Genomic DNA, 26,531 nt, shown 5'->3' on the forward strand with positions numbered 1-26,531 from the left:
TTTCCTTTCTTCTCCATCTCAGATTCGAATTCACCGACGAAACAACGACGTTTTAATTCCGCGATTAATTGACCATTCAAGCGTGCAAAGGTTTCTCGGTTTTTATTCACGGCACAATAAAAGGGTACCGCCGGGCCGAATATCCTTCATCGAGCAGAGCTGCTAGTGTTTTAAAGCTTTCGCGTAATTCGTGCAGCCGGGTATAAAGCGAATCGATAGAAACTTGTTTCTTAACGTTAAATCTTTGATAAATGCAACACTTCGGTATAAATAGGACGTCCGAAAGTCGTGCTATGGAAAGTTCGGTGCTCCAAGTCTAAAGAGCGCAAAACGCAAAGCTCAAAGCACGACGTCCGTGTGATCGATTCAACTGCTAGTTTCAAGAGTTAAGTTTTCGACATATTCGGCATGTCGAGGCTTGTAAAATACTCGAGTGCTATATAAACTAAATATCGAATCTCTAAAAAATAGCAGATGCTCTCGCTCGTAGACTCTGGAATCTCCGATTCTAAACAGGTAACATTCGACATTCCACGAGGGAACTCTTTGGTCCGCCTCGATTCGAGGAACGCTGGAATGTTTTTTTTCGTCTCGACCCGGGGCCGAATAAATCTTCGTCGCTTCTTATTCCCGTAGGAACGGCGCCATAGCCGCGCGATAAATCCGTTCGAGCTTCAAGATCACCGGCAGATCTCGTGGAACCGCGGCCAATCCGAAATGGCTAATAAGTTTCCAGAGGGGACTGGTTCGCGGGAAACACGGTATCTCGCTCTTTTAATCAGCCTGCGCGCCACCAGGCACCAGTCTCGGTGGCTTTTGCCCAAGAATCTCCTTCTCTGTGTGTTCTCTCGGTTGCTGCATGTTTTGCTTACCAATTCCCAAACGTTGCGACATTATAGTCTGACAATATTTATGTCCGGGATCGAGCAAAGCGACAGAAGAATCGATCTGGGCATTCGTAGAATTTCGGTCGCTTTGAGGATACTACGAGGATAAATGAACTTTCTTCAATGCATTTTAGAGTCACGCGCGGACTTTGAGAAATTGCTTCTTCCGGTGTTGTAGAAAATTAATATGAATTATCGACCGGGTTAAGGTAAAGTTTTTGTCAATTTTTTAATACACGACGCTCGACTGTTGCTCTCGGGGTATATTAGAAAATTATCGCTTTTGTTTCGTTAACGATTCGTGCATGGTAGAGAGAATGGCGGAGTTAAACACCAGCGAATTTAATATTAACCGACGGGGCAGGCTCATAATAATTACGGCGAGGAGAATTTCCAGACTCGTACTAACTCGAAAGTTTCTTTCCGGAGCGCTTCGTAATTAATGGAACGTTAACACTTGATCCTTTCGTGCTAATGACGACTCGCGCAGGTAACTGTACTTGCGGCCTATTCCTCTCGCGCTCGAACGCTTAACAAATATGTATCATCGTAAAACGTCGTACGCTGTTTTCTATTAACCTAAGCGAGATGCCTCTTATAACTTTGATATATTATTTGGGTCACTGTTTCCACTCTTACGCCGAGACGCGCGATCTGAAACCTTGGCTAGGAATTAACGCTTTTAAATTAACGGCTTGCGTAGCTTACAGTTCCACGATAGATCTATAAACCATGTTTTCACGATTAATCTATTCGTAGGCGAATCGAAACCTCTTTCTAACGGTTTATGATGTCGATTTATTCTCCATTGTCACGCATTAACGTTGGCAGCTGTTAGTCGATGGCGCGAATAATAATTTGTTTTGTCTCGGTGTGCCGCCGTGCGTTCCCTTATTGTCGTGAGAAGGGAAACACTGTTTGGGTGCGACTCCCACGAACCACGGATTCTCGACGCCTGTTTCGTCGTTCCGCAAAATTGATCGCCTAGCTTGCTTTCCACGCGTTTCTTCTCTTACGCGAATTTCATGAACGTTCGCCGCTCTCCTCGAAAATCAAGCTTACCATCGTGCGTTTTCACGAATATACGTATTGTTTGTAGAACAAAATCGACGATTATACACTGTAGACTGTAAACAACTTGTTGGATGCTGGTTCGTTTCGTCATTATCGGAAATAACGAGGTAGAACGTATTAAACCTTGGAATTTCCTTTCATAATTACAACGTTGAAACACAGCATTCGAAAAATTAAATTAACCAGAGGCAAAATCGTAAATAAAACGTTGTGTTAACGATACGTTGTCTTTTAATAAGTTGTCAGGCAGAGAAGCTGCTTATTATGTTGATTACAGGACTGATCATTTTTGTAGGATACAGAACAGAAAACATGGTTCGAAACAATACGACGGCGTGGATCGAGTTTGTTTCCTCGGCTGTTCTTGGGCCGCGTCATCTTTATGGAATGTCTCGGCAAGGTCTGCCTTTCTGACTTTGTGGCCGCGACGAAGAAAAGAGAGTCCGGTGGCCGCGTCGTGGTTGGCCCGTCGAGCGGTCGTGCAACGAACGAACAGCGTCGTCCCTAGACATCAAAGAGAGGAACTGCTTCGTAAATCATGCTCCGGTCAAAGTACGGAAGCGTGAAGTTTTACAAACGAGAGATAGCTGTATCTGCGTATTGACGTGCATCCGACTCGATCCACCCGTGGTATTTAACATTTTGCCCTCGTTGCAGTCGCTCCTTTTCGCGATTTCCTTGAATAGCATCGAGATACGAGGCCGTTGAACACAAATTTTTGATTGAAAATTCCTGTGTTTACGTCGTTTAATTGTGACGCGCGTAATTCCGATGAAGCCTCGAAGCCAAGAAAGATGGACGTGTCACATTCCAACGATGTTCTTTGCCAATACTGATTATCATTCAGCGTATCATTCTCATTCGTTAACAATAAGAAGCTCGGAGCGTGTTCGAGAAGAATCGCTTTAATCTCCTTCATCGATTTCGTCCCACTCGCCATATGATAGATACTACCGTGTAATGCGATACTGACTCAAATACAATAGGCAAGTAGAAACATTCAGAGGTTTTGAATAATACTTTCGTAAAATCCGATCAGCGTCGAGAGCACTGAGAGTCGGAGAGGGTGTTAGAGTGAAAGGCGACCAATCGCGAACTGATCGAAAGAATTCGCTGTTCTTCATGCATAATAGATATACGAGGCGAGGATGACGATAGAGGTTTTTGTTTGCAAATTCGTACTTCGTCTCTGTCTGTCATTGTTCTATAGTTGGCAGCGTGGCAATGAACGAGACCGAGTTTCATCGAGGCGCATGTAGCGCGCCAAGAATTTGAAATGATTTTGGCACGAGAGGGTCGACGACCCGTTCAACTGGCGAGGATAGAGTCCGTGAAGAGATCGATTCACGAACCTGTTTACGGGCCACGCCGTGAGAGGTCTCGTTATACGAGGCCTCGTGAAAGATTCCTTCGGTTTCCTACGTTCCAAAGGTCCCGCCATCCGTTCTCTCTACTTTCTCTTATTCGTCATCCTACTCTACGAGTTTCCATTTTACCTCTTCTTCCTCTTTCTAGAGGAAGTCTGCAAGATTATTTGATTTATTATCTGAAACTTACTACTTGAAACTCGAAACTAACGCAAGACAGAGACACCAAAAATTCGAAAACAGCTGCACAATTAAATTATACGCTCTTAATTAATTGAGCTATAAATTACAGGATTTTAAAATTCGCTCTATGCTTTCTTAAACCTGATTTCGCTGTTAAATCAAAAGTACTCCGAAGCGCAGCGATCTCTAGCGAGAAGCAACGTTGGCCAGGATATCATAAAAATCCGTGTTATTTCATCAAGTAGAAAAAGCGGATTGTTGTTCGCGCGTCCATGTGATTCGAGCGATTGGGTCGCCAAGACAGGATCCAAGAACGCCGATGGAACGCGTCTCGGTCTTGAACGTGATCTTGAGAGAAACACGGTCGAACGCAGGCTCGTGCATGCGTCATTAATTCGCTGCAATTGACAGGCCTGTTTCGCGGCAACGGAACCGTTCTAGCTGATCGTTCAGCAGGAAGATAATCCTGGTCGCGTTGGTCAGGAACGCGTAACCTGTCCCCGTCACCTTTAATTTTTCTTCGAGGCCTCGGCAGATGCGGCGGCATCCACGAGACTGCTACGGAGAAATGGAGCAAAAATTTCCTTGAAATTGATTGAGCGAGGTTGTTACGACTTTCCGAGCACGCCAGGCATACCGCAGCCTCCGTGTCGTGGATAAGTTATCGTCCTCGGTTTCAGCGTCGATATTTCTACCGTCACTAAATATTTCCCGGGGATTTAGGTGCCTAAGATTGTTATATCTCGGCTCTTTTCTTCGTTTACATTCTATTTTTGAGCTTGATTTAATCTGCAGCCGATGGGGCGTTTTCGAAATCGAGCCCACGATGGAACGAATGGCTTTGGAATATTTAACAGAAACTGTCGTATAAATCACTGGTGTTCATTCTATCTTGAATAAAAATTCTTTTTGAAATATCTTTCGTATATTACATTTTTTTAGGTAAAATCTCCTGTTTACAATTTTTTCCGACATATTTTGAAATAAAATTTCTTCTGAAAATATTCCCCTTACGGTATTCTGTTCAGGTAAAACGATTTATCTACCGCTTTTCTCATTTCTCGTGATATTTTGAAATATTTCGAGACCGATACGTTTCTTTCCTTTTAAACGATGCTTTAACGTCCTACGTGATTTTTAAGAACGTAGAAATACTCTAGTTTATTTGTCTTGAACGATATTCACATGGTTTTACCAGTTTATAACATCCTATGTATCATCGACCAAGACAGATATTCCTGAATTAACAGTTGAAACGCAGATAGAATATTTTATCGTACTAGGTATGATCGTTATTCGTGTTTAACGTGTACGTTTAAAAGTATAAATTAAATAGGATTTCACCTGTATTTCACATCAAAACGTTGTGTCTCACTTTCTTTAATTAATTGCCACATTAATAATGCATTTCCTGTCTCTGCGTGTACTCGGATAATTATATAGGTTGTTACAAAACAGACATTTCCTAGAATTTAACGAAGACAAACAAACACGGAACTATTCCGATTATCGATTTTTATTAAACGATCGTGAAATTTTTGAAATTTAATCGATCTAACCGAGGACAGTTATTCAGGCGACCCTTAGGAAATCAGCGGCTACACAAACTTTTTGAAATTTAATAACGCAAAGGCAATTTCGAATTTAGTTAAAACAATTAAGCTACTTCATGCCAGTAGCCTCCAAACAACGAAAGATTAATCCGCAGATTATCTGTCGCCAAAGTAGCAAAGCCGTTAAAGTTCTCAGGTGGTCGCATCGGTCCGGAAACGAAGTTTAACGAAGACGTTCGTTGGAACGTCCTCTCCCCGCGAAGAAGTCCTCGATGGACGGGATTCCAGCGCGCGGATGGAACGCAGGGGATGTAACGGATCATCGAGATTGGAAACGGTACTTTATTCCTGGCCTGGGTCTGCTTGCAGCTCTCGTGCATGTTAATGCGGCACCGCGGTGTCACTACGGTTCTTTGTCCTTGACGGGTCGTGTCGCGCGCGTTTACGCGCTCGATCGTTCATCCTTCGGGATTAGACTGGTCGTGGGAACCTGTTTGAGGAATTCATGGCGGATTCCGGCGCCCGAGAACTCGTCCGGGTAAAACACGCTGTACCACGAAACTTGTGACGTAATGATAGTTGGTCGATCATAGAAGCCGACCTTGATTTCTCTTTTTCTGCCAACGAAGTCGTCCCTGCTATTAGAGTAGCGGTGAGTAGCGGTAGCTGCAGTTACTTTCGGATTGATGGACGTCGAGAAGGCTAGGAGCTAAGATCGTCGGGATTCGGACGAGCGTTCAAGATCGAGGAGAATCTGCAACTACGAGGAATCGTTGTTCTTTGGAATGAACGCGGGTATAGTGAATAAATCGAGAGATTAACAAGCAACCGCTAATTTAGCTAGAATGCGATTTTTCGTCACGTATAATTTCACGAATCTTTCGTTTGCAAAAGAAAGGATAAAAATTGTACTTACTTTACAGAAAGATTTATCCATGAATACGGCCGCCAATTTTTCGTCACGTTATACAAATCGTTACGTTACGATGTTATACGAGGCTACATTGCAGTCGCATTAATTATGAACGACACTGTACGCGAGGAAATATAGCATCGACAAGGTTAATCCGGGCGAGAGTATGCTTTCCTGTCGACAGCGGCCACCGTGAACACAATCACGACAATTGACCCGAGCTGGTCGCTCGACTGAATAATTGCCCCGCTTCCGGTCCCGCTTTTATCCGTTGCTATCGTATTGGCCGACCCTCGACATTTGCCAGCGATACCTCGAGACTCGCACGATCGTGACGCCCCATCGCCTGGGAAGATGTTCTCGAGGAAAGGATCCCTATCATCGTTGTCGAACCCTCCTCGTCGATGGAATCGTTCGAACGAATTGAAGGAAAAACGAAGAAACACGGTACGCTCGATTTGTGCGACCAATGCGGATCAACGTGTTTCGATTCGAGGCAAAATAATGAACGGGCAGGGTCGTAAAACGAGAATATTCGGTAAGAAATTTCTATTGAACGAGGGTGAATGAATTTATTCGTTCGTTAAATGCAAGTTCCGCGAGTCGGTGTTTCCTGGTAGCACAATGGTCGACGACAAACGACCACGCGATTCGTGGTTGGCGTGAACATCGATTAAGTTTCCTTCTCTCTACCTTTTCCCATTGCTTCGAACGTGACCAACGATTCACCTTGCTGATTAAACACGGTGAAGATCGAGCAGCGAAACGATGTATAGAACTTGGCTCACAGCCACATCGTAGGAAAACGCAACGATAACATAAAAGATGAATCGGTAGAGGAAATGTATCAGAGTAACGGATATATGTCATAAAAATTCATTACACAAATTGGAGATACTATTCGTTGAAATGTTTATCTCGCTATCGTTTATCGTGATTCTTGGCAAATTTATTCGAAAGACAGAGAAAAGAAATTTATAAGACAATTTCATATTCTTCCAATCGCTTGAAATTACGAAACGTTTCTCTTTTATATAAATAATACATTTTTAAATCAAAAGAGTTCACGCAACAGCTCCTTCGTCTACATTCGCACATGGCGATGGGTTTTTCCATTTTTCCTATGGTTTCCCACGAGAGAAGAACTTGTTATTCGCCTGAAAAAGTTTCGAGACGGAAGTTGGCGTGAAAGGATAAAAATCGCGAAGAAGTTGGTAGGATCTGGTGAATTTCAAACGGCTCTGGTTCGAAGCCCGGCCAAAGAAATTCCAAGACGTGACCATCGCGAGAGAAATTTTTGAAAACTAACCAACACCATAGCTTCCGACGCTTTCTCGCTGAGACGATAAACCATCCTCCCACGGAAACTTCTTATCGTTTTAAGGTCCACGGTGGGAACCGTTCTCTCGGATGGCAGGAACGTGCGATATTAACGAAGCCGATAGATTTTATTCACTAAAGATTCCAACGATACCGTCGCTCCCTTCGAACTTGCTAGTTTCAATGATACTTTAATCAAGTTCTCTTATTAAGCGTATAATAAATGTTAATGATTGTCCCACTGAATATTGGGGTTTATCGACACAATGGATTAAATATTTTCGCGATCTCTACGATGTATACATTTGTACTAAATATCTTGTATATACGATAAACATTTCATTTTCAATTTCGTATCAATTTCATCAATATAATCATAGTGGTCCTGTCTTATTATAACGCTAATGAAATGTAGTATCCGTGAGCTGCTTAGGGTGCTGAGATGTCGCTGCTGGGTACGGCCGCTTTTCTTCTCATTTTTGTATCGTGGAAGAAAAATCGGAGTCCGGTCGCCCGGATTCGAACCCGGGTTCCGAACGTTCGTAACCTAAGGCGCTAACCACTGCGCTGCTGTCGTCCGACACTAGTTAGTGTCGAGTGGTGGTATTTGCTATCGAGTGTCGCCACAGGCCTTTTTTTCCACGATACTACACTCGGCCATACCTGACAATTACATCTGCCCTGAGATATACTCGTCAGCGCTAATTTCACTCGCTGAATTTCTCTAGCGAGTCCTCTAGGTCTTTGAGCGTTAACACTGTGCGCTTAGGCTCGTCTTGCCTTGGTAGTTTTATCACTGGAGTTACCCGAATTCCGCCGTCTTGATTATTGAGATCGCGATTTCCTGGACCGTTGACGTCTAAACGCTCCCCATCACGCCAATCTCATCGTCGTCGTCGTCTTCTCGCGCACCGTGTTTTCCCGCTCTAGATCCTGGACGAGCCCCCAAAAATATGTGGTAACTTGTATGGATCTTAGAGTAAGGACACGTAATGATGTTTTATTTGGAGTTTAGTTTAACAAGCAATACTCAATACAAAAAACTGATTACAATATCGTCGTACGTCTTATTATCATACTCGGCTCTCAACTTCCCGATTCATACTCTCCGGTTCCTCCACTTACACTTTCTGACTTCTCGACTCACACTGCGACTTCTCAACTTACATTCTGGCCGTTCTAGCATCCCTTTGTCTTTTCCTAGGGCCACTACGCACGTGTTCCGCAGACGCTCATTGCCAGGGTCACGTAGACCTTTTCTACAAAACTATACAATTGAAAGACCGACGACCCTTTTCCCCGATACTACAGAAATATCAAAATGCCTCGTATCCCATAACAGGGCAATTTTAAAGAATAAATATGTATAGCAATACGACGAGTTAAACATCGGAGGATGTGACTCTACACAGAAAGCGACGATTATTTCGCTATCAGACAGCTATTTAACACAGTATGTGTTGAACTTGTTTCAATCTCGCTTGATAGAAAAACAAAGGCTGTGAAAAAGCTTCGGAGGTTGAAAGGGATGGTTAACGAGAGCCGGTGGGCTATATCTCCTGTAAAATAAAGCATCGCGTGTAAGAAGCTCGTGGAATATTCAGAATTAAACTCCTATTACCCCCGTGCTTCCGAAGACCGAATAATTTATTCAACTCATTCCCTGATCAAACTTTGTTGCAACGGACCGGTGTTAACAATAAAGCATCGTTTTATCGGGCAATTTATAGCCACGTCCTTCATTAAACTTCACCGAACGCTACGGACAGTTTTCCCGTAAACGTATGCGGCAAAAAGAAGGAGACGTTTAATTATCTTTTTATCCTACCCTCGAGGTTCATCGCGAGATTGCGTTTCGACTGTGCTCTCGCAAAATTTACTAGCTCCGCTATATCGTACTGCACCGTGCTGTGTTTTGTAGGAATAATCAAATTTCAACCTCGCATTAATTATCCTGATTATCCATTATCATTTTTGTGTAATTTGTTAGGAACATATCGAGAAGATAAATTGAAAGTTGCCAATTTTTAGAGAATTATCGTATAAAAGCACAGTAGAAAAATACGACAGTATCGTGTCTACGTAGTACGGTTGGTGAGCAGTTCACGAGAAAATTACAACCATTCTGTTGTGAATAGGCTCTTCGACGTGATGTTGTTGGAAGCGGTATAGAGAGGCTATAAAATTGTTCAGGTGTACAAATCTATACGTTCCAAGAGACAAAACAACGATTTGAAACGTGCAAGGGGAAATAAGATGCTCGAGACCTCGTTCAGAATTGCATTGTGTCAATGCAGTATCGTTCTTCTTATTTCTCTTGCGGAATATTTTTAACAAATTTGCAACAAATATTTTAACAATATTTTAACCAGTTGTATAGTATAGAATTTACTTCGAAGAAATTGTTACATTCACGAGACACAAGTTCTGGGTATTAACCGTTAATTCTAGACCTCTTTATTGGTCCCTTTCCTTAATTTTCTAACAAACGACTCGGTATCTCTCGCTCACGAAACCAAGTCTGAGTCGCTTCCGGCAGTTAAATCAGTCTTCTAGCAGGGACACCGTGTATATCTGGAGTAATGTCTCCCTAGAGGAGAGCACGACGTGCAGTCGTGTAGGAGGAGCGGTTCTCTCGTGCGCGATGTTGCACACGTGCAGCACGAAACTCACCGTTCACCGGCGATGCTATAGCGACGGGTTAAGAATTGGACGATTACTATTTCGCCTCTTTCCTTTCAGGGTGATGATGTAACGGGACTTTCGCTGTCGCTGCAGTGAAGCAACGATGTCCACACAATGCAACCGCTTCGTGCAGAACGCCTGGAAGAAGGAACTCTGTTCGAATTGCTTCAAGCCAAGAGAGGAACACACTTTGCCGGAAGAGACGTTCAGGTTGAACATTGGCAAGGCTCTGAACTATGTGAAGACTGATAATGTTAAGATACAGGTATTTTATTTCCTACTGAGTTACCTACTTGCTTTAGAATTTCAGTCTTTTGCATTTTATTGGTCCCGTTACAGGGACATTGATAGTGTGAAAATTGTTTCTTCTATTGTCTTCGCCGACGAATAAATCCTTTTTTATCGAAGCAAAAGTACTTCCAACACGGATGATATAATTTAAAGGAATGTCAACGATTTTACTCCTGACCGCTTGAAAAGCAAGCCGGTAGTAGAATATTATACATACACAGTAGGTTGACGTATACAGTACACTCTGTATAGCATACTGCGGTTTTGATTCAACGAAGACAAATCGGATTTGTATAAAATGTACTACGAACCTTAGCTAAAGTTTCTTCAGACTATGAGTTACGGAATATAAATTACATACGCGCGCGTGTGTGTATGTGTGTGTGTATGATGTCCAATATTTTACATAAGACTGTTACAGTTAACGACCTCTTAAATGGCAAGTAAAAATATCATACAGCAGCAACATCGTAAAACTAGAATATCATGTGGTTCATTATATTATCGTTAGGCTAAATGATATTGCAATACATACAAGTCCCTAGAAAATATCGCTAATTTTCTGTGCCTGAGCGAAGCAGCTGCGCGGCGTAACCGGGAAACTTGGTTATTCCTTGGTCATTGATTCTAATCGAGTAACTAGAATGCTTCTGGAATGGGACTACTAATTAGTAATGATCTCTGGTACACGTGAAAAAAACAGCTTCGATGGCGAGATAAATGCGGACCACGAAATTGGCTTTCTCGAGACACGGACAAGATCAAGGAACCAGCTGCGTGGAATTAGCATTTTGCTAGCAGGTTATAGGAGCGAAAGAACCGGCGAGCAAACGACAAAATCGATTCGGGTAAACTAGCGTGGCAGGGTCCCGCTATCGTTTTCACGCATGACGTTGGGATCGAGCAGGCGGCGAGCTAAACTGTTCTACGCTCGGAAAATTGTTACGAAGTTCCGGCCACGAATCGCGGCGGCATTATGGCAGCGGCATCAAGTTCGTAAAACTGGGTCGTTCGAGCAAAGGACCGTCGTGCACTGTCGTTCGTCGGGAATTCCTGGCTGCCGCTGGTAAGAAAAAGAGGGAATTTATGTGTAACCATGCGGATCGTAATACGTGGCGATGTCCAACGAGCTTTTTACCCGCGGATCGCATTCGCGTTCCTCCATCTATAATTTCTACCAACTTATGCTCGGTTTTGTACTCGCGTTTTCTTATTCTCGCCAAGGCACGTTGGAATTCACGTTCCTCGAGATGCACAGCAGTGGATGGTAATGGAGGAAGAAATTTGATCGAAGAGCGTTGTAAGATGTTCAAACACGCCACATAATGGAGGAAAAATCTCCGAGAACACCGGATGATAAGTGTTCCGCTACTATATATAGACCGTCGATTCCAATTAAGCGAGTTTATTTGGTCTGCTGGTTAATTGTTTTCATTTGGATAAAAAATGTGACCGGTTAAAGCGAGACCGGATAACGTCCGGTCTTACCGTATTTCTTTTAAAGAATCAGCACGAGAAGAAGCTACTGGAGATACACCTCGTGGCTCCATCTCGTTTCCGTTAATATCCAATTGAGAAGACCGACTGAATCGCAGTGTGACGTCCTCATTGTCGTGGAATTCTAAATTTACATGAAGCATATGTGCGCGTCAGCCAGTGACAAGGGTGAACGTTTAATCGCGCGACACGCGCGCCTCTGTCCACGCTCGAGAGGGTAGGCGTTATTCTACGAGGGTTTAATGCCGCATGTGGGCGCGTTCCATCGAAGGAAATCATCGTTCGCCCACGTACTTACGACGCTTTTAAGATCGTTTCGCGTGTTTTCTCATTTACATGCAGGAAATTGGAGGGAAAAATAAAACGGCAGGCAGATGAGAGAGAGAGAGAGAGAGAGAGAGAGAGGAGAGAGAGAGAGAGAGAGAGAGGAGAGAGAGAGAGAGAGAATGAGAAAATGAGAAAACAGGCATCTACGATTACTTTCTCCAGCTGATTAATCTCGAGACTTTTCAACATCCGGTGAGATGTAAAATAACGCATCCGAGAGCGATCTTTTTTCGTTCCACTGGATCGTAGAGGGGATACGTGTTCAAGTGTGTCGATAACATCCGGCGAAAGGAACGCGTGAAAAGTAGCAACTGGCGAAAAAATGATGTTCGCAGCGACGAGAGGGAATGGGATGAAAAGTCGAACGAGAAAATTGCCAAGGTGTTCGTACGAGACTATGGAACGACGTAGAAGCTTGCCATAGCTTTTGTCGAGTCGTCGTTTTCGAAAGAATTCGCAGTGTCATTTCGATGATCCCACCACCCTCTTCTATTCGCTGACTCGTGTTATGAAACAGGGACAACGTCGACGAATCTGCGACGAATATTCTAGCTAGTCGATAGTTTCTTGTCGTAGCTGATAAACGAAAATTCTAAAACAGTCCGAAACGTGTGAAATTCGAGAACAGCTTGGATCCACGTTGAATAATTCATCAACGGTTTCATTAACGCCAGCTGACCACCCGAGAGTTTCGGCGAAAAATAACGTTTTTGCACCGGCTGCATTGATCCAACTTGAGCCAGCAACTTTCATTTCCTGGCAAACGGTGATAAGACGTTCGAGTGTACGAGGAGACCCTTTAACCAGATCCAGAATACTATTTCTTCCGAGTACCGGTGAATTATTAGACGGATTACACGAGGATAGAGTGGTATGGACGATTATAACTTACTTAAGCTGGCTCGAGATTGCTCCTATCCGTCGGCGTTGCTGCCAAACAATAATATTTAATTCCTGTCGAAGAGGATTGGATCGTGAATCTGCGGAACTAGCCTGGAAACTTGTCCATAGAGTAGATACTTGATCGCCGTCCACGAAGATTACGATTCATGCCGATCACTTGGAGAATCGTGGTACATAATGCATCCTTCGAACGTTTCGATCCGCGTGAAACTTCCGCCGTTCCTTCGGTCTAGGGAACAACGTTTCATTTCACGTTCATTGAATACGTAATGAATTAGAGAAATTCGTATAGAAATCATAGAAATTCATAGAAACGTTCGCGCTACAATAATAAGTATCTAATTGTGTATTTAATTGTACAAACATATTGTATATTTAATTGTCTAAATGTACTATGTATAAACAGACATAATTAGAATTGTACGTCGAAATTGAAATAGGAATATATAATTATATTTCAATCTCGATAGAGGTTGACGTCAAACACGCGTCCAAATTAACTACGATATTCATAAATATTCAAGAACCGATTTATTTTACAGCACAAATAATTGCACGGAAAAAATCCGTGTCTCAGCTGACGCTTTAAATGTTCAAATCTTACAATAATAAATTATAAATATAAGTTTTGATCATTTTCAGAGTATTTTGCGCGGGAAGGCGGTGTCTCAAAAGGATCAGAAAAAAAAGAGCGTGGCATTTACGGAGCGGCTGACGGAGGTAATCGGTTATGGAGGCGACGACTTCGTCTCCGAAGGTGAAGAGGAAGATGAGCAGGACTTGGTGGAGTCGTTCAACGGCGACGATGACACGTTGCCAGACAGCGAAGAGGAAAGGGCTTTGGGCAACTTGACGCGTGCCAATACCAACTTTAATACGATCACCGCAAACTTGACGGAGATCGTCTCCACGAACGAGACGAGTAAGTCGTCTACAACGACGAGATCCTTCGCGTCCCTTATGTTGGGAAGGATACAGAAGGATTCAGAAGGCAAGAAGACTACGTTGTTGGTCTCTGTCACGCCGTTTGGCGGTGACGAATCTTTGCCAACAGCAAAGAGGCCTAGCGATAAGAAGGTGAATGGATTCGTTAATGGCTTAACGAACTTTACCAAATCTAAACTAATGGAAACTGACAAGTCAGAGGTTGGTATTTTGTATTACGTTCGTTGCATGTTCGATTTTCGTCGTCCCTTGATTAGCATAGTCACAGAATGATCATAGAATTAACAAAGACAAATGAATTTCATTTAAACCGATTTTAGTGTTACTGTCTTGCAGACGTAGATATAACGAAACAGTTGTTCTGTCCAGGTTAACAGGCAAATGAACAGATAATTTTCGTATAATACCTGTCTCTATATTGTAAAATACTACGTGTGCGAATTATTATCCTGAATTTACGATACTTACTAAGAACTTTTAGCCACGATTTTCTGATTTTTATTTCACGTCTTTAGAAGCACTTTGGAAGATAAACGTTTGCCGATTTGGATTCACGTCATGCGCGGTAAACGCATTAAAGGGATCTTCCCTTTGTAGCGAAACTTTATTGAAACTTTCCGTCGAATTCGTATCGTAAAGTGCGTTAAAGAAATATTCTATACCTGGTGAAAAGTTTCTTTCTTTTTTTTATCGACTTTTAATATTCCTACAGACGATGTCGAAGAGCATGAAAAAAACCGATGTCGATGCGAGAAAGGAAGAAAAGAAGGATCAGAAGTTTTCGTCCGGCATGGAGAAGATCGTGGACATGCCGCTAATCACGTCGAATAATTTAATTTCTGTCATGCAAAGAAACGAATCGGGGGATCCTGATGACACCAAGGACAGAACGTCCGAATCTAACATAATCAACGTCGAGAGGAATTTAGAGAATAGCAAATCGGATAAGAAGGCTGCCAATATTCCTCGAAGCCAACCAATTAAAAAGTTCGACAACGAGAAATCCAAGATTCCTGCGCAAGCTTCGCAAAATGGTGTCAAGATCGAATATGACTTTACCGGGAAAGTCACGAAGAAAGCACGCGACGTATCGAGAATAGAAAATGAATCCTTGGACAAGGGTATCGAATTGACTCTGACACCTTTGAAGAACGAGGCTGAAGACGCTGCTGAGAGCGATAGATCCATGGTTGTTCGAGGAAAAGACGCCAATAAAATCGACGCAACGTTAAACGACAGTAGGAAAATCGTTAAAGACGATCCATTGTTACTTGAAGTGCGAAAAGTGGAAGGTGAAGCTACACCCGTGGAGAAGAAGTTCAGTTTTGAAGAAAGTCGAGAATCGGCTGGTGAACCGGATGGAAAGGCGGACGAAGAGGAAATGACGGAACCGCCAGCTCTTCCAAAGAGTCCTCCGCCTATTGAAACTAAGCATCCTGTTCAGGCAGAAACGTGTAAGACACCGATCATCACAACCGAACCGAGACCGTCTTTCCTACATGGAACAGTTCACTCGGAGTCGAAGATGAAACCCATGGTGCCTCAGAAGCCGACTAATTTTTTGGCCAAGAATAGTCCTACGTCGCCTGATACAAATGGAAAGAAAAGTTACGTGCTACCGCCTCCTTCGGTTCAAAACGCCGCAGGCAAGCCCGCTTCGAGCACAGGTGAGAATATTGTTCTTTTTCGAAAAATATGTCGCATCTTTCTTGAACTTTTAAGATTTTTATATAAAATCCCTGAATACTTAAACTTTCAAATATTTTCATGTAAATATTTCCAAACTTTCGAGTTTCCAAGTTTTCCAATATCCAAATGTTCGAATACTTCAATTTTTCAAATTTTAAACATTCACTTCTTTCGAAATAACTTTCAAATAAATTCTCGATTTTACAACGTTTAAATCTCCCAAGAAACAACTAAACCTAATGATCTGCGAGTCATTCGCAACTGCGACAAGGGCGTAACGATTAGATCACTGTCGCGACGATACCAGGATTACTTAGGGATTCGGTAGACGGTTCGCGCAAAGTCATCCTTCTGATTAGTTGAAACGACCACGTAGATCCACGATTACGTCGTCCACGGTACAACACTCTCCGTTCTAATTAACGACGTTTGCATTTTCAACTGATTTACAGGCGCCAACAACGTTCCACCTCCGGAACAAATAACTTCCTCTCGTCTAACAGCTACCAAAGACAAGTCGGAGGAGCAAGTTGCCGCTTCGCTCTTAGATCAAAATCGTGGATCTTCGAACGCGGATACTCCAAAAGACTTGGAACAGCGAGAGAACGAAACTTCTCGATTCCAAATCAACTCAAAGTCTGTATGTCAAGGTATCGAGTCGAAGTTACCGACCGTTGAGATGTCTGCATCGAAAACGTCGCCAGGAAGCAAGTCAAAGGCGTCGTCGAGCGTAGTCAGAAGTCAGACCACAGATTCAGCAGATAGTACGGATAATCCGGAGGTAGACGAAGAAATTTCAGATCCCCAATTTTCGACGGTAGAGTCGATACGGTCGCCGAATAAAAGAAGAATGGCGCCAAAACCTCCAGCGATCGATTCTACGGAAGAACTGGCTCCCAGTTGTAGCTTGTTCGCCAGGAATCCCGGAGCGAATTTCAAATCAGACTCTCCGGTGGTCAGGGAAAAAGAGAAGAGAGAAAGAGCCTCGTCGTGCAGCCCGAAGTTTCGAAAAGCTGTCTCAGATCTTCCAGATCCTACGAGCGCGCAAACGTGCGATCCAGCGTCCAGAAGAACGATATCTCTGTCGCAGGATAGCCTGGCAAGTGGGCCAGAAGTTAGAGAAGAAAAGAAGAGAGGTAGACCGCGTTTCTCTTTGAAGAGATTTCTCAGGATGGGTTCGAGGAAAGACGTGGATATGGTTAGCGGTCACGCGTCCAACTCGAGGATCGACGAAATACCATCGACGCCGCAACCTAAACCACGATTAGAAATTATTCATCCGTTGGAGTTGGATGGTGCTGCTGTTGAAGTGGTGGGAAACGATCGGATTAGCAGGATAAGCGAAGATCAACCAGATTCCTGCGGTTCTAGGAACGACGCGGGAAGAGCAACTCGATCGCCGTTGTCCGCCGGATCGCACGCCGCCGGTAAGTTTTCCTTTTGACACACGATCGCTCTATCCGATAATGATCTATCTTGGTGAGGGATCGAGGGAAACGGAGAAGCGGTTCTTTTAGAATTCGTCCATAATTTTGGCTTATCAAAATTTACCTGGTCTCCCTTTGTCAATTAATTAGCATGTATATTAGTGGTACGGACATCATCGTGTCACGTTCATTTCGCAGTCTCCTCAAAGAGAACGTTTAATATTCAAGCGCGTACCGCGATGGTTCTCCACCATCGAGAGCGAATTCTCCGAAGATAGTAAATTTGCAAGGATCGTATGCCGGCTGTATAAAATATGCGTTACTATGTTATGGTAGCGAGACCAGGGAAACCGCCGCCACCACCAAGGAACCAGTCTTTGGAGGATTGGTCGAGACTGGATCCAGCTAGCAAACCGGTCAGACCACCACCGCCACGCGTCGAGACCAAACAACTACCGTCGAGGAACGACAAGTCATCCACAAAATCGTCGCCCTCGTCGTCCACATCTTCAACGTCCTCGTCGTCTACGTCGTCGTCTTCGACATCGTCCTGGCAGCCAGCAGCCTCGACCACCTCAGACTCGATTTACGCGAATCTGGGTAAGTTCAGGCCCATCCAATGTAACTAATGATTATCCACGGCAAAAATCTCGATGTTGTAACAGCCATACTCACACGAATCCTCGCGCCAGCTGCTTCCTTGACGAATTTACAGTTTTCTTTGCGAGAGTACGTCCGATCGGGGAATATAATCCTGTAACGCTGGATAACGGTGGTTAACTCTCACCTTTCCCTCACGGGTTTTTTTCTTCGTTCCTCGTTTCGCCGGGTCGACGTACGGTCGTCGTGAAATTGCCGTTTCTTTATACCCGTCTGCCCCCTTTTTTCTCAATTTGGATAGTGCTCGTTTGTCCGTGCCTGGACACGAACGAGGACTTAGACGATCGATGAAGACGAAGAGTCGCGTGATCCTGTTTATATCGGGATTCCCGTGAATCAGTCAGATTAATATTCTTCTCGAAGTTACGTTCTCTTTTAAACTTTTGCTATATGCCATACGCGTTTTGTATTCTAATTATTGTTTCTTATACTCTATACGACTAATCCCTTCGAACGACTATACTCTATACTCGTGTACTTTCTCGACTAATTGCTCTATTTAGAGACATTATACCGAACGATTCACGATTCTCTGTGATATATCTTATTACCGTCTTGTTAGATAAAACAACGCGCGATGACGTTTCGCGCCTCGTGTTTTTCAACAGCTACGTTTGTCGACGAAACACCGTAGTTGTGATTGTCTTTTTTGTACCGCGCGAATCGCCGTCGTTTTGATACAGAAATTTCTCTATCGAACGAGCTAAAGTTGCCTCCAACGGACCAGAGTGCGATCAAGAGTTTGAGAATGGCTGACCGAATTTAAGAAAGAATCTGAAACTGGAAAAAGTGCGAAACCAGTTGTATGAACCGATGATTACACATTGTTTTTTTTTTTTTTTGTAAATAAAACCATAGAAATGGAGTACGAAAGATTCTGTAACCTCGAATTTCTGTGTCTGAAATAAACGTTTGTTGCCTGAAAAACCAGAGAGCCTTGTTTTCTTGGTCACGTAATATTCTCGCAATTTTTTCTTTCTTTCTTTTTCTTTTCTTTTAGATTTTTGGTTCGTTGCACCCGTCGTGATCCCAGTATCTCTCTATCCGTTGCGTGTGCTTTCTCCTTTCTTTTTCTTTTTTCATGACGAACGGAACGAAGGCCTCGACGATGTGAAACGACGAAGCGAAAAAAGGAACCACGATCGTTCCCATTCATAATTGTTATTGGATTGCGATCGTTTGACGTTTGCGCGGTTCGATTTGGGGTTGCTTCATCGTTAACCGCATGCACCTGATACGACTGTATTCAAAAACCACGCGAAACTCGCATACGTTCCCTTTTTCATCCACCATCCCGCTCGTTCCATTATTTCCTTTCTTTCCTTAATACGTTCGTTACCATTTACCGAATAGAAATATCCTCGTCAGACGACCCTCTTAAACCACTTTGTAAAAGTCCATCTTTTGTAAACTTCTTGGTTTCCTTAAACTTTAAAATTGTTCTTCTATAAAAGGCAGAAGACGCGACTTTTCACGTTTTCCCTGCGGTTTCCATTTTTGCGTAATATACTTTACGCGCGAAATTAGCAAATATCACGTGATTTACAAACAAGCATGCACACAATGAGTGATAACGGTATTCCTTCATTTCGATTCAAAAAGACAATTTCATTCGCGTGCTAAGCATCGATCTACTCGACACCTTCCTTCTCTCACGGACGACGAGTCGAATTTGCTTTGGTTAGACGAGAATCGAACAGCTATAGGGTAGAGAGGTGCTCGTCTCATTCCTAGTCCGCTGTAAATAGTGAACATGTCGGCGGCGACGTGACAACGGTGGTAGGATTGTTGCGCAAGGTATCCTTAACCGTCCCAGGGTGCAACTAACGCCGCATGTATTGATTGCATATTAGCATCGTGTTCTCTCCCCCTTCCCCTTCAGTCAAACCTTGATAACGAATGCCTGCCAATTCCAGGATTCCCGATGATTCGCGCAGGAACTCTAAACGCCACTTAATTCACTGTGTTTCGCCCTGGAATTTCTAGAACTCTATTGAACCCTTTAGCTCCGCCGGAACTTCTCCAAGGAATTAGGATACCGAGAGAGATGTGTCTCTCCTTCCACAGGAATTACGTTTCCAATTGATACGAACGGTGTTATTTAGTCGATTTAACGTTGGAAGAAAGTTGAAGGGTTAAATAGACACGATTCTCGTTATTCGATTATCATACAGTATCGGATCGTTCGATAAGCTGGTGCTGATTTTTGTAGCACAATATCTAATTCGCAGCGTCAATTACTACGCGTCATCGGTATCATGTATAGATGGAAACCTCGATTTCTTGTATTTCTATTTTCTCGATTTCCATTCGCCAAGAACATGCTGTTCATAATAGAGCCGCGAGAATGGGTCTGCCAGGTACAAAGTTGATTTCAACCTCGAAAATGGATGAATTGTTCGGATATAAAACAATTGTAGGAAAATGGAGTCCTAAAACAAACGGAACAGTTGAAAAAGATCATTGAACAAAACTGTACGTGTATATCGTATTAAAAATACACGTATTTCAAAAAGGTAATGTTACGAACCATTTAAAAATCGATACAAAACTTATCGAACGATCGACTAAACTACCATTATCATTATCGTACTTACGCTGTAGTCGTATTCGTAAGAGTTTTATCGGAAAAATGATTCACGATTGAAACACCGACGAGCGGAAGAGCGATCCGAAATCGTCGATACGACGACCTCGAGTGATTCACCAACGTGTCTGATTTGTCGCTTTGCCCTCGTCCTCTCGCAACAACAGTCCATTCTGCATAGATATACACATACGTATGTACGTGCTAGCGCGTCTCTAGTGTTTTAGCCGGGAACGATAATTCCGTCTCTCCTAGCACGCTAGTACGCTAGCTAGCCTGTTTTGTGACATGCCTTGTGTCTTGTGGTACTAACCCATGGCGCTTGACGATGGCGGACGTGCCTGCAGCAGCGGAGGATGTTACAGGTGAGGTGCGCAGCTCGTTGGCACCCTCGAAACCGCAAAGAACCGCCAGCATGAGGGACCAAGCGACCTCGCAGCCAATCCTCAAGAAACACGGCTCTTCAAGCCCGGCCCTTAATCAGGATTACGAGACTGTCGCGGTTACTGCGCCACCCACGTCCGATTCTCTGGTAATGCTACAATTAATGGGCTTTTAACGATTTTTATGGCTGACCGCGGAAGTGTACACAGGAAGTAGGAAGAAAGGTGTTCAAGAATTTAAGGCTACCGTAATGTCTCACCTATTAGACGTCAGTGTGCTCTCGAAATAACACTTATGGCACGTTCGGCTAGGTTAGTACATAGTACGTACAGTGTTCTCAGCGTTCACCATTCGGCGTTAATACATTGGTGGATTATGTTTGATCGGTTCTTGAAACATCTTCCTTTGTCGATCCGTTTACACGATTTGCATGACAAGAATGATGGTACAGGTAAGGTGAGAGGGAATCTGCAAGTCAAAATAAGTTGAAAACTAAAAATAACGAAACAGAGTTGGAGCATTTTATCGTTTCGAAATAAAATTTTTTTCACGAGTCGTGCTAATTTCAACTGTTTTTCCAAAAGTTCCTTTCTATACGAGGACTCTAACACGATGTTGTTATTGTTGCTTTCTGTCTCATTTTCACTCGTAGAATCTCCTCGTTTCATTTGTACCACAATTTCGTTACATAGAATTACCATATCTAACGAGTTACTAATTCCAGCGTGGTTTCACACGATTTTTCCAGACGTCTAACGACAGTCATGTTTACGAGTGCCTTTCTAGCTCGCCGGAGTGCGATTCGAATCTCGAGCTGCGCCACACTGGCGTATCTCATCTCAGCTGCAAGAGGAAATCCGACAGCAACGCGATGGAACCCGCTTCGGAATTCAAATTTCATCATCAGACGTTCGTCAGATCGACTTCGCTTCCATATTGCGGCAGCGAGACCGAGAGCGAGTTGTATGCCCCGTATGGTTTTTACACCGGTGACGAGGTACGATCTCGTGCTATTTTCCGAACTGGACGTGACCGCGTGGGTGGTCGCGTAAGATATCGGAAACTGTACAACCAAAGAACGTATGTGCTAGTTTTAAAATTATGGCGACTACCGTGGAACGCCATCGAAACGAACAAATTTGATGCTACACACGATTCGGTTTCGAATAATTTGATCGAAATTCTGGTCTCGTAGCGATGTCAACGAAACTTTAAAATGTTTCGTACCTCGCACTCGATGTAACATATTCGTGAAAAGTGTCTGCAAGAGTCGGAATACTTTCGTGAATCGGTGTATGTATATTACGTTTCCGTCGGAATTTATGCTTTTTAGAAAAGAAGCGATACGAATATGGCGATCGATCGGACGCTAACCAGATAGAAAAGGTTTAAAATTAAACGAAACCCCGTAGAGACTAGGTTTTTCACGCTTCCGCCGGAGCGACCTTTCTTCGTTGTTTTTTCAAAGGTGGATCGGTTTCACAACTGTTTAGCAGGCCCAGCGATTTTATTACCATGCAACTCGATCCCGCGGTATTTGCGGAACTTTATTACTCGACGGGGAAGTTTCGTGGTCCGCGCGCGCATCCTGGACTTTTCTTATTTAATAAAGATCCCGGGAAACAATTTTACTTTGAGATAGTTTTATCAGTGGCGCAACCGCGTGGAATTTATAATGGAATTTTTAAAACGCAGGGTCCCGAGGAGGATCAAGACTGGAAGAATAAGGACGACGAATTAAGGATAAGCCGATTGAGGCAACGCAGAGGTCGCAGTATAGTTCATCGAAGCCTCGAGGATAATTACGGCGCCGTGGTCGTTGCAAATCACGAAGCTCTCGCCCAGTTTCTCGACCAGGTACTTTCTCACTTTGCGCTTCCTTCTAAGAAAAATTTTCCAACTACTTATTCCGAGATCCAAATCCTACATTCATGAAATCTTCGATAAAATCTCAAGTGCTCTTTCATACAATACAATAGGATATTTTATTATTAGTTATTCCGGAGTATGCGTTCATGCTGCGGTGATTTACGATTAACGAAGCGGCATTGTTCCGGTATCTAATTTATCTTATTGACCTGGAATCTTTTCGCAAAAATTCACCGTCTAAAGAGATTTCAAGATCCAGCAAAATATGTAAAAATGCATAAGTGCGATATTCAACTTTCTTGTTTCGTTACAGTCGCATAATGTTTCATTAGGGTGATAATGGAATTTCAAAAACTTTCGACTTATGATGTATGAAACTTACGATGTATATTCGTAAAAGTTTTCCGTGGCAAATATTCGTGAACTACATCCGCGAACCGCTATAAATAGATTCAGTCAGCACGAGTTCAATTAATCAGGGATTAACTAAAATTTCGTTGCAATAAATACAACTGAAATAAATGGAGTATTGTCCTCTAATTGGATCGTTCTATTTAGATTGTATTTAGATGTGTATTTTACTCGTACGACGTGGTTCATAGAATATGCATGGGACGTACATTTACTGTTGCAGCTGAACCAAACGCCTCAAATGCTTGCGGGGCTGCGAGCGTTGAAAAATACGAATCCGCGTGTAAGCCACTTCGGCATCGACGCCAATACGTCGATCACAGTCGGTAGAAGAATATTTTGCTCGGCGACGTGGAACGAGCTGAACGTCACCTTGTGCATCGCCTTCGATCTGGCTACGCATGTGTCGCGGAAGGAATTTTATTTGGCACCTATAATCGAGTTTATAGACAGCCCACCGAGGGAAATTACCGACAAGACGTGTCTGCGCGGGAACAAGAAGCTCGAAGGTATTTTATCGATCTCCTTATCCTTTCCTCCATAAATTACACGTTGCCACGAACCAGTATTAATTCATTAAGGGCCAAACGACAGTTTTTCCGAACGTTATAAACGCTCTAATTTCTTTAAATTCCGTAAAAATATGAAAATTTAAATTCGCGATACCGTAAAATCGTTTTTATTATTTCAGCGACTATTTCTGTACTGCCGCGTTTACAAGTGAACACGATACAATTATACGGTGCGACGATCAAGGATTTGCACGATGAAGGAACAATTAGAGAAGCATCGTTCGTGCTCCTTCAATTCGTCACAGCGCTAAAGAGCCTTCAAGCGCGAGGAATCGAAGAATCTGCGAGAAGCTTGAACAACGTGGTTCTATGTAGAGAAGACAAGGACGCCTATTACAGGCTCTATCTTCTTCAAGGGTCGGTAAACGCGTCGAAGGAGCTTGCTCGACGCCAGCTCGAAATTGGTTCGCTCATTGCTCGATAACGTTTGACAGATTGAACGTGGAGACGAACGAGGAACGCGACGAGGAGAGGGTTTCGTTGTGTCAGTGCGCGCTCGTGGCGCTTCAACAACTCAACTTGGCCAGTAGACTGCCTCTGATTCAGGAGCTGCTCGTACGGGAGAAGGCAGTCACCTTGTCTCAGGTAAAATTAACTAGAACGTCGTCGGTTGTCTGATTTCGCGAAGGAACAAATAATTTCAAAGATGAACGCTACGACGACTAGCGATACTACAGTGCCGTCACGCGAATATCAAATATTCGATGGTGATATACAGTGACGACAAAAAATATTTGTCTGCGTCAGAATCTGGAAGAATTGAGAACTGAACGAAAATCTATATTCTCAACGTAGGTGAAATCCATCCTGGAATTTTCTCTGTGGGGTCCCGCGGACGTGACTTTCGGTGGTCCACGAGAAAGAGAAGTTACCCTCCAAAGATGGTTGGATCTGGAAAGAGCGAACGTTCTTCACGCGTTAGTGAGGACAAGGGCGCCGCTCACCGTCACCGACGAATACCAATTGCTATTCTTGGTTCGAACCAGTGCGAAAATTATGGGCGAAGCGTCCTTGCTTTTGGACGAACAACGAAATCGTCTGGTTCGGACTCGCTAAACGATCGTTCTATTTCTTCAAACGATCGTCATCAGGGACGAAGTCAAACAGAATCGACCAGTTTTTCATAGACGAAATACTATTTAATTATATTTATACATCTGGTAAATAGTGTATTAAAGATTTTCTAAATTCGAGAAACGTGTACAGTTTTCAGACGATCGAAAGGAACGACGTTTCGTTCGAACGAAACTGGACGATAGTCGCGATTGTACAGATGAGAACGCGAGGCTCCGAGTGGATATCAACGCTCGTTCGAAGAGAGATCGCGTGGGACGATGCTTTCGACCGAACGTTCTCGTTCATAATTAAGAACGATAATTACCTTCGATTAACGTCCCCGATCGAGTGTAATCTTATTAAATATTTGTACAAATAAACGACAATTGCCATTTGACGTATTCCCCCTGGCGAACAATTTTATAGCTGATCCGATTAAGTGGAAACGCTAAATTACCGAAGCGTTCGTTGCGCGGTTATTACCGTAAATATCAAAGACACGAAAAGGCTATTATTAAGTTAATACTTCGGTCCGTAAGGAATACTTCTATTTTAAAGGTCTGCTTAACGTCTTCTCTTAAATCTTTAGAAAGCTCGTTCGTTTGTCTCGATCTTAACTTCTAAATGGCAACGTACATCAACTCGTTCAGAGATCACCCACGAGTCGACAAAAAAGGCACCGATTACCGATCGTTGCTCTAACATACTGCTGGAAACACTGGTCCGCTTGTACGACACGCAAACGCACACATTCTCGCGTGGCACCAGGCACCGTCGATTTATCAACGTCGCGGCGCGAAATCCAAGCCAAGTATCCGATACAACAAATTCCGTGTAATAGTCACGCACGAGATCGAACGCGTATTATCGTTAATGCAATAACAACGTGCGGCGTTGGTAGTTCGATAAATCAATAATCGGAATGGCGACCGACGGAAGATGCAATTTTTTGGCGGGGCTCGGTGAAATACGCGACACGTGGCCCCAATGCCTCTCGAACAACGGATTAAAAATTTGGCGCGGTTCCCGAACACGTTCTAAGTAATTCCTCTGCCTTTTCCTGTCCACCTTTTTCACTCTTCCTACCCCACCAACTCCTTTTAGACGCATTTTTTCCAGCAACGGAATTGGACCACGCAGGAATGCCGCGTTACCTGCGCGCCGAGCAGAAACGAGTTTTTAATTAAACCTTATGAATTTAATGGCACACACATACACATACACACACCCACACACCCACACGCGTACAAAAGCAGGCCGGATGGACGCGTTTCCGTGGACGCCGAGACGCTCGCGGAATCTCGTAAACCAACCCTTTTTAATAACTCGCCTCGGAGAGACGATTTTTAAACGAAGCTGCTCTGCATGCTTAACCAATAATCATGAAAAATTTTCCAAGCCGAAGGAATCGGACAAATCTAGATTTGCTGTGAGCGAATGTAAAATAGTTTTTTTTTTCTCGTCAAGAAAAGGCTGAAGGGCTGTGCCGAGGGTTGGAAGAAAATATTCTATTGAATGTTTTATCGAAACAGAGGTTCCGGTTGAAGAGGGCTTGAACGTTCGTTGCTACGAAATAAAGAGCTGCTTGTTTGTTGCGACACTCGAGTCCCTCTTGTCGAGGTAAGTTTCCCAGCAAGTAGTATATACCAATTATTGACCGGACGTGGCTCTGTTCGGGCTGAGTGGCATAGATGTCGCATACTCTACCCTCGACTCTATTTCCTGGCAGCTTGAACGCTCTCGAACGAGAGACGAACACTTTTTTTTCAAGACGATACGTCATATGTGGTGGAAGGGTAGAAATTGATGGTTGACCCGTTGGCAGACCGCTTTAAAGGTTTACAAAAACTTTCCAAAGGAAATTTAAGCCCGTCTTATTGAAATCTGTTTGCCGTGATGATATTGAGGTGACGCTTAATGCTCTCCAACGG

The 26,531-nt window shown here is 43.4% G+C and overlaps 1 protein-coding gene across 5 annotated transcripts in view; it reads left to right on the forward strand.

Moving 5' to 3' along the window:
- LOC117205573 (flocculation protein FLO11) overlaps window positions 1–25,001 on the forward strand; it is a 64,479-nt gene extending 39,478 nt beyond the window's left edge. Inside the window, exons 1-13 of one of the 5 annotated variants that reach the window (XM_033444122.1) lie at window positions 6,113–6,125; window positions 10,040–10,247; window positions 13,643–14,146; window positions 14,658–15,612; window positions 16,087–17,061; window positions 17,398–17,661; window positions 20,656–20,840; window positions 21,441–21,689; window positions 22,388–22,549; window positions 23,196–23,481; window positions 23,664–23,901; window positions 23,979–24,129; window positions 24,340–25,001. In XM_033444122.1, coding sequence (XP_033300013.1) covers window positions 10,086–10,247; window positions 13,643–14,146; window positions 14,658–15,612; window positions 16,087–17,061; window positions 17,398–17,661; window positions 20,656–20,840; window positions 21,441–21,689; window positions 22,388–22,549; window positions 23,196–23,481; window positions 23,664–23,901; window positions 23,979–24,129; window positions 24,340–24,600 — 4,392 coding nt within the window. In that variant the 5' untranslated portion in view covers window positions 6,113–6,125; window positions 10,040–10,085 and the 3' untranslated portion in view covers window positions 24,601–25,001. Of the gene's footprint in view, window positions 1–6,112; window positions 6,126–6,496; window positions 6,516–10,039; window positions 10,248–13,642; window positions 14,147–14,657; window positions 15,613–16,086; window positions 17,062–17,397; window positions 17,662–20,655; window positions 20,841–21,440; window positions 21,690–22,387; window positions 22,550–23,195; window positions 23,482–23,663; window positions 23,902–23,978; window positions 24,130–24,339 lie in introns of those variants that run through there. The other 4 variants (XM_033444123.1, XM_033444121.1, XM_033444124.1 and 1 more) reach the window with 4 other exon arrangements.
- The last annotated feature ends 1,530 nt before the right edge of the window (window positions 25,002–26,531 follow it).

The sequence above is a fragment of the Bombus bifarius genome, unplaced genomic scaffold, assembly GCF_011952205.1.
Source record: "Bombus bifarius isolate JDL3187 unplaced genomic scaffold, Bbif_JDL3187 scf7180000007992, whole genome shotgun sequence".
In the NCBI taxonomy this organism is placed as follows: domain Eukaryota; kingdom Metazoa; phylum Arthropoda; class Insecta; order Hymenoptera; family Apidae; genus Bombus; species Bombus bifarius.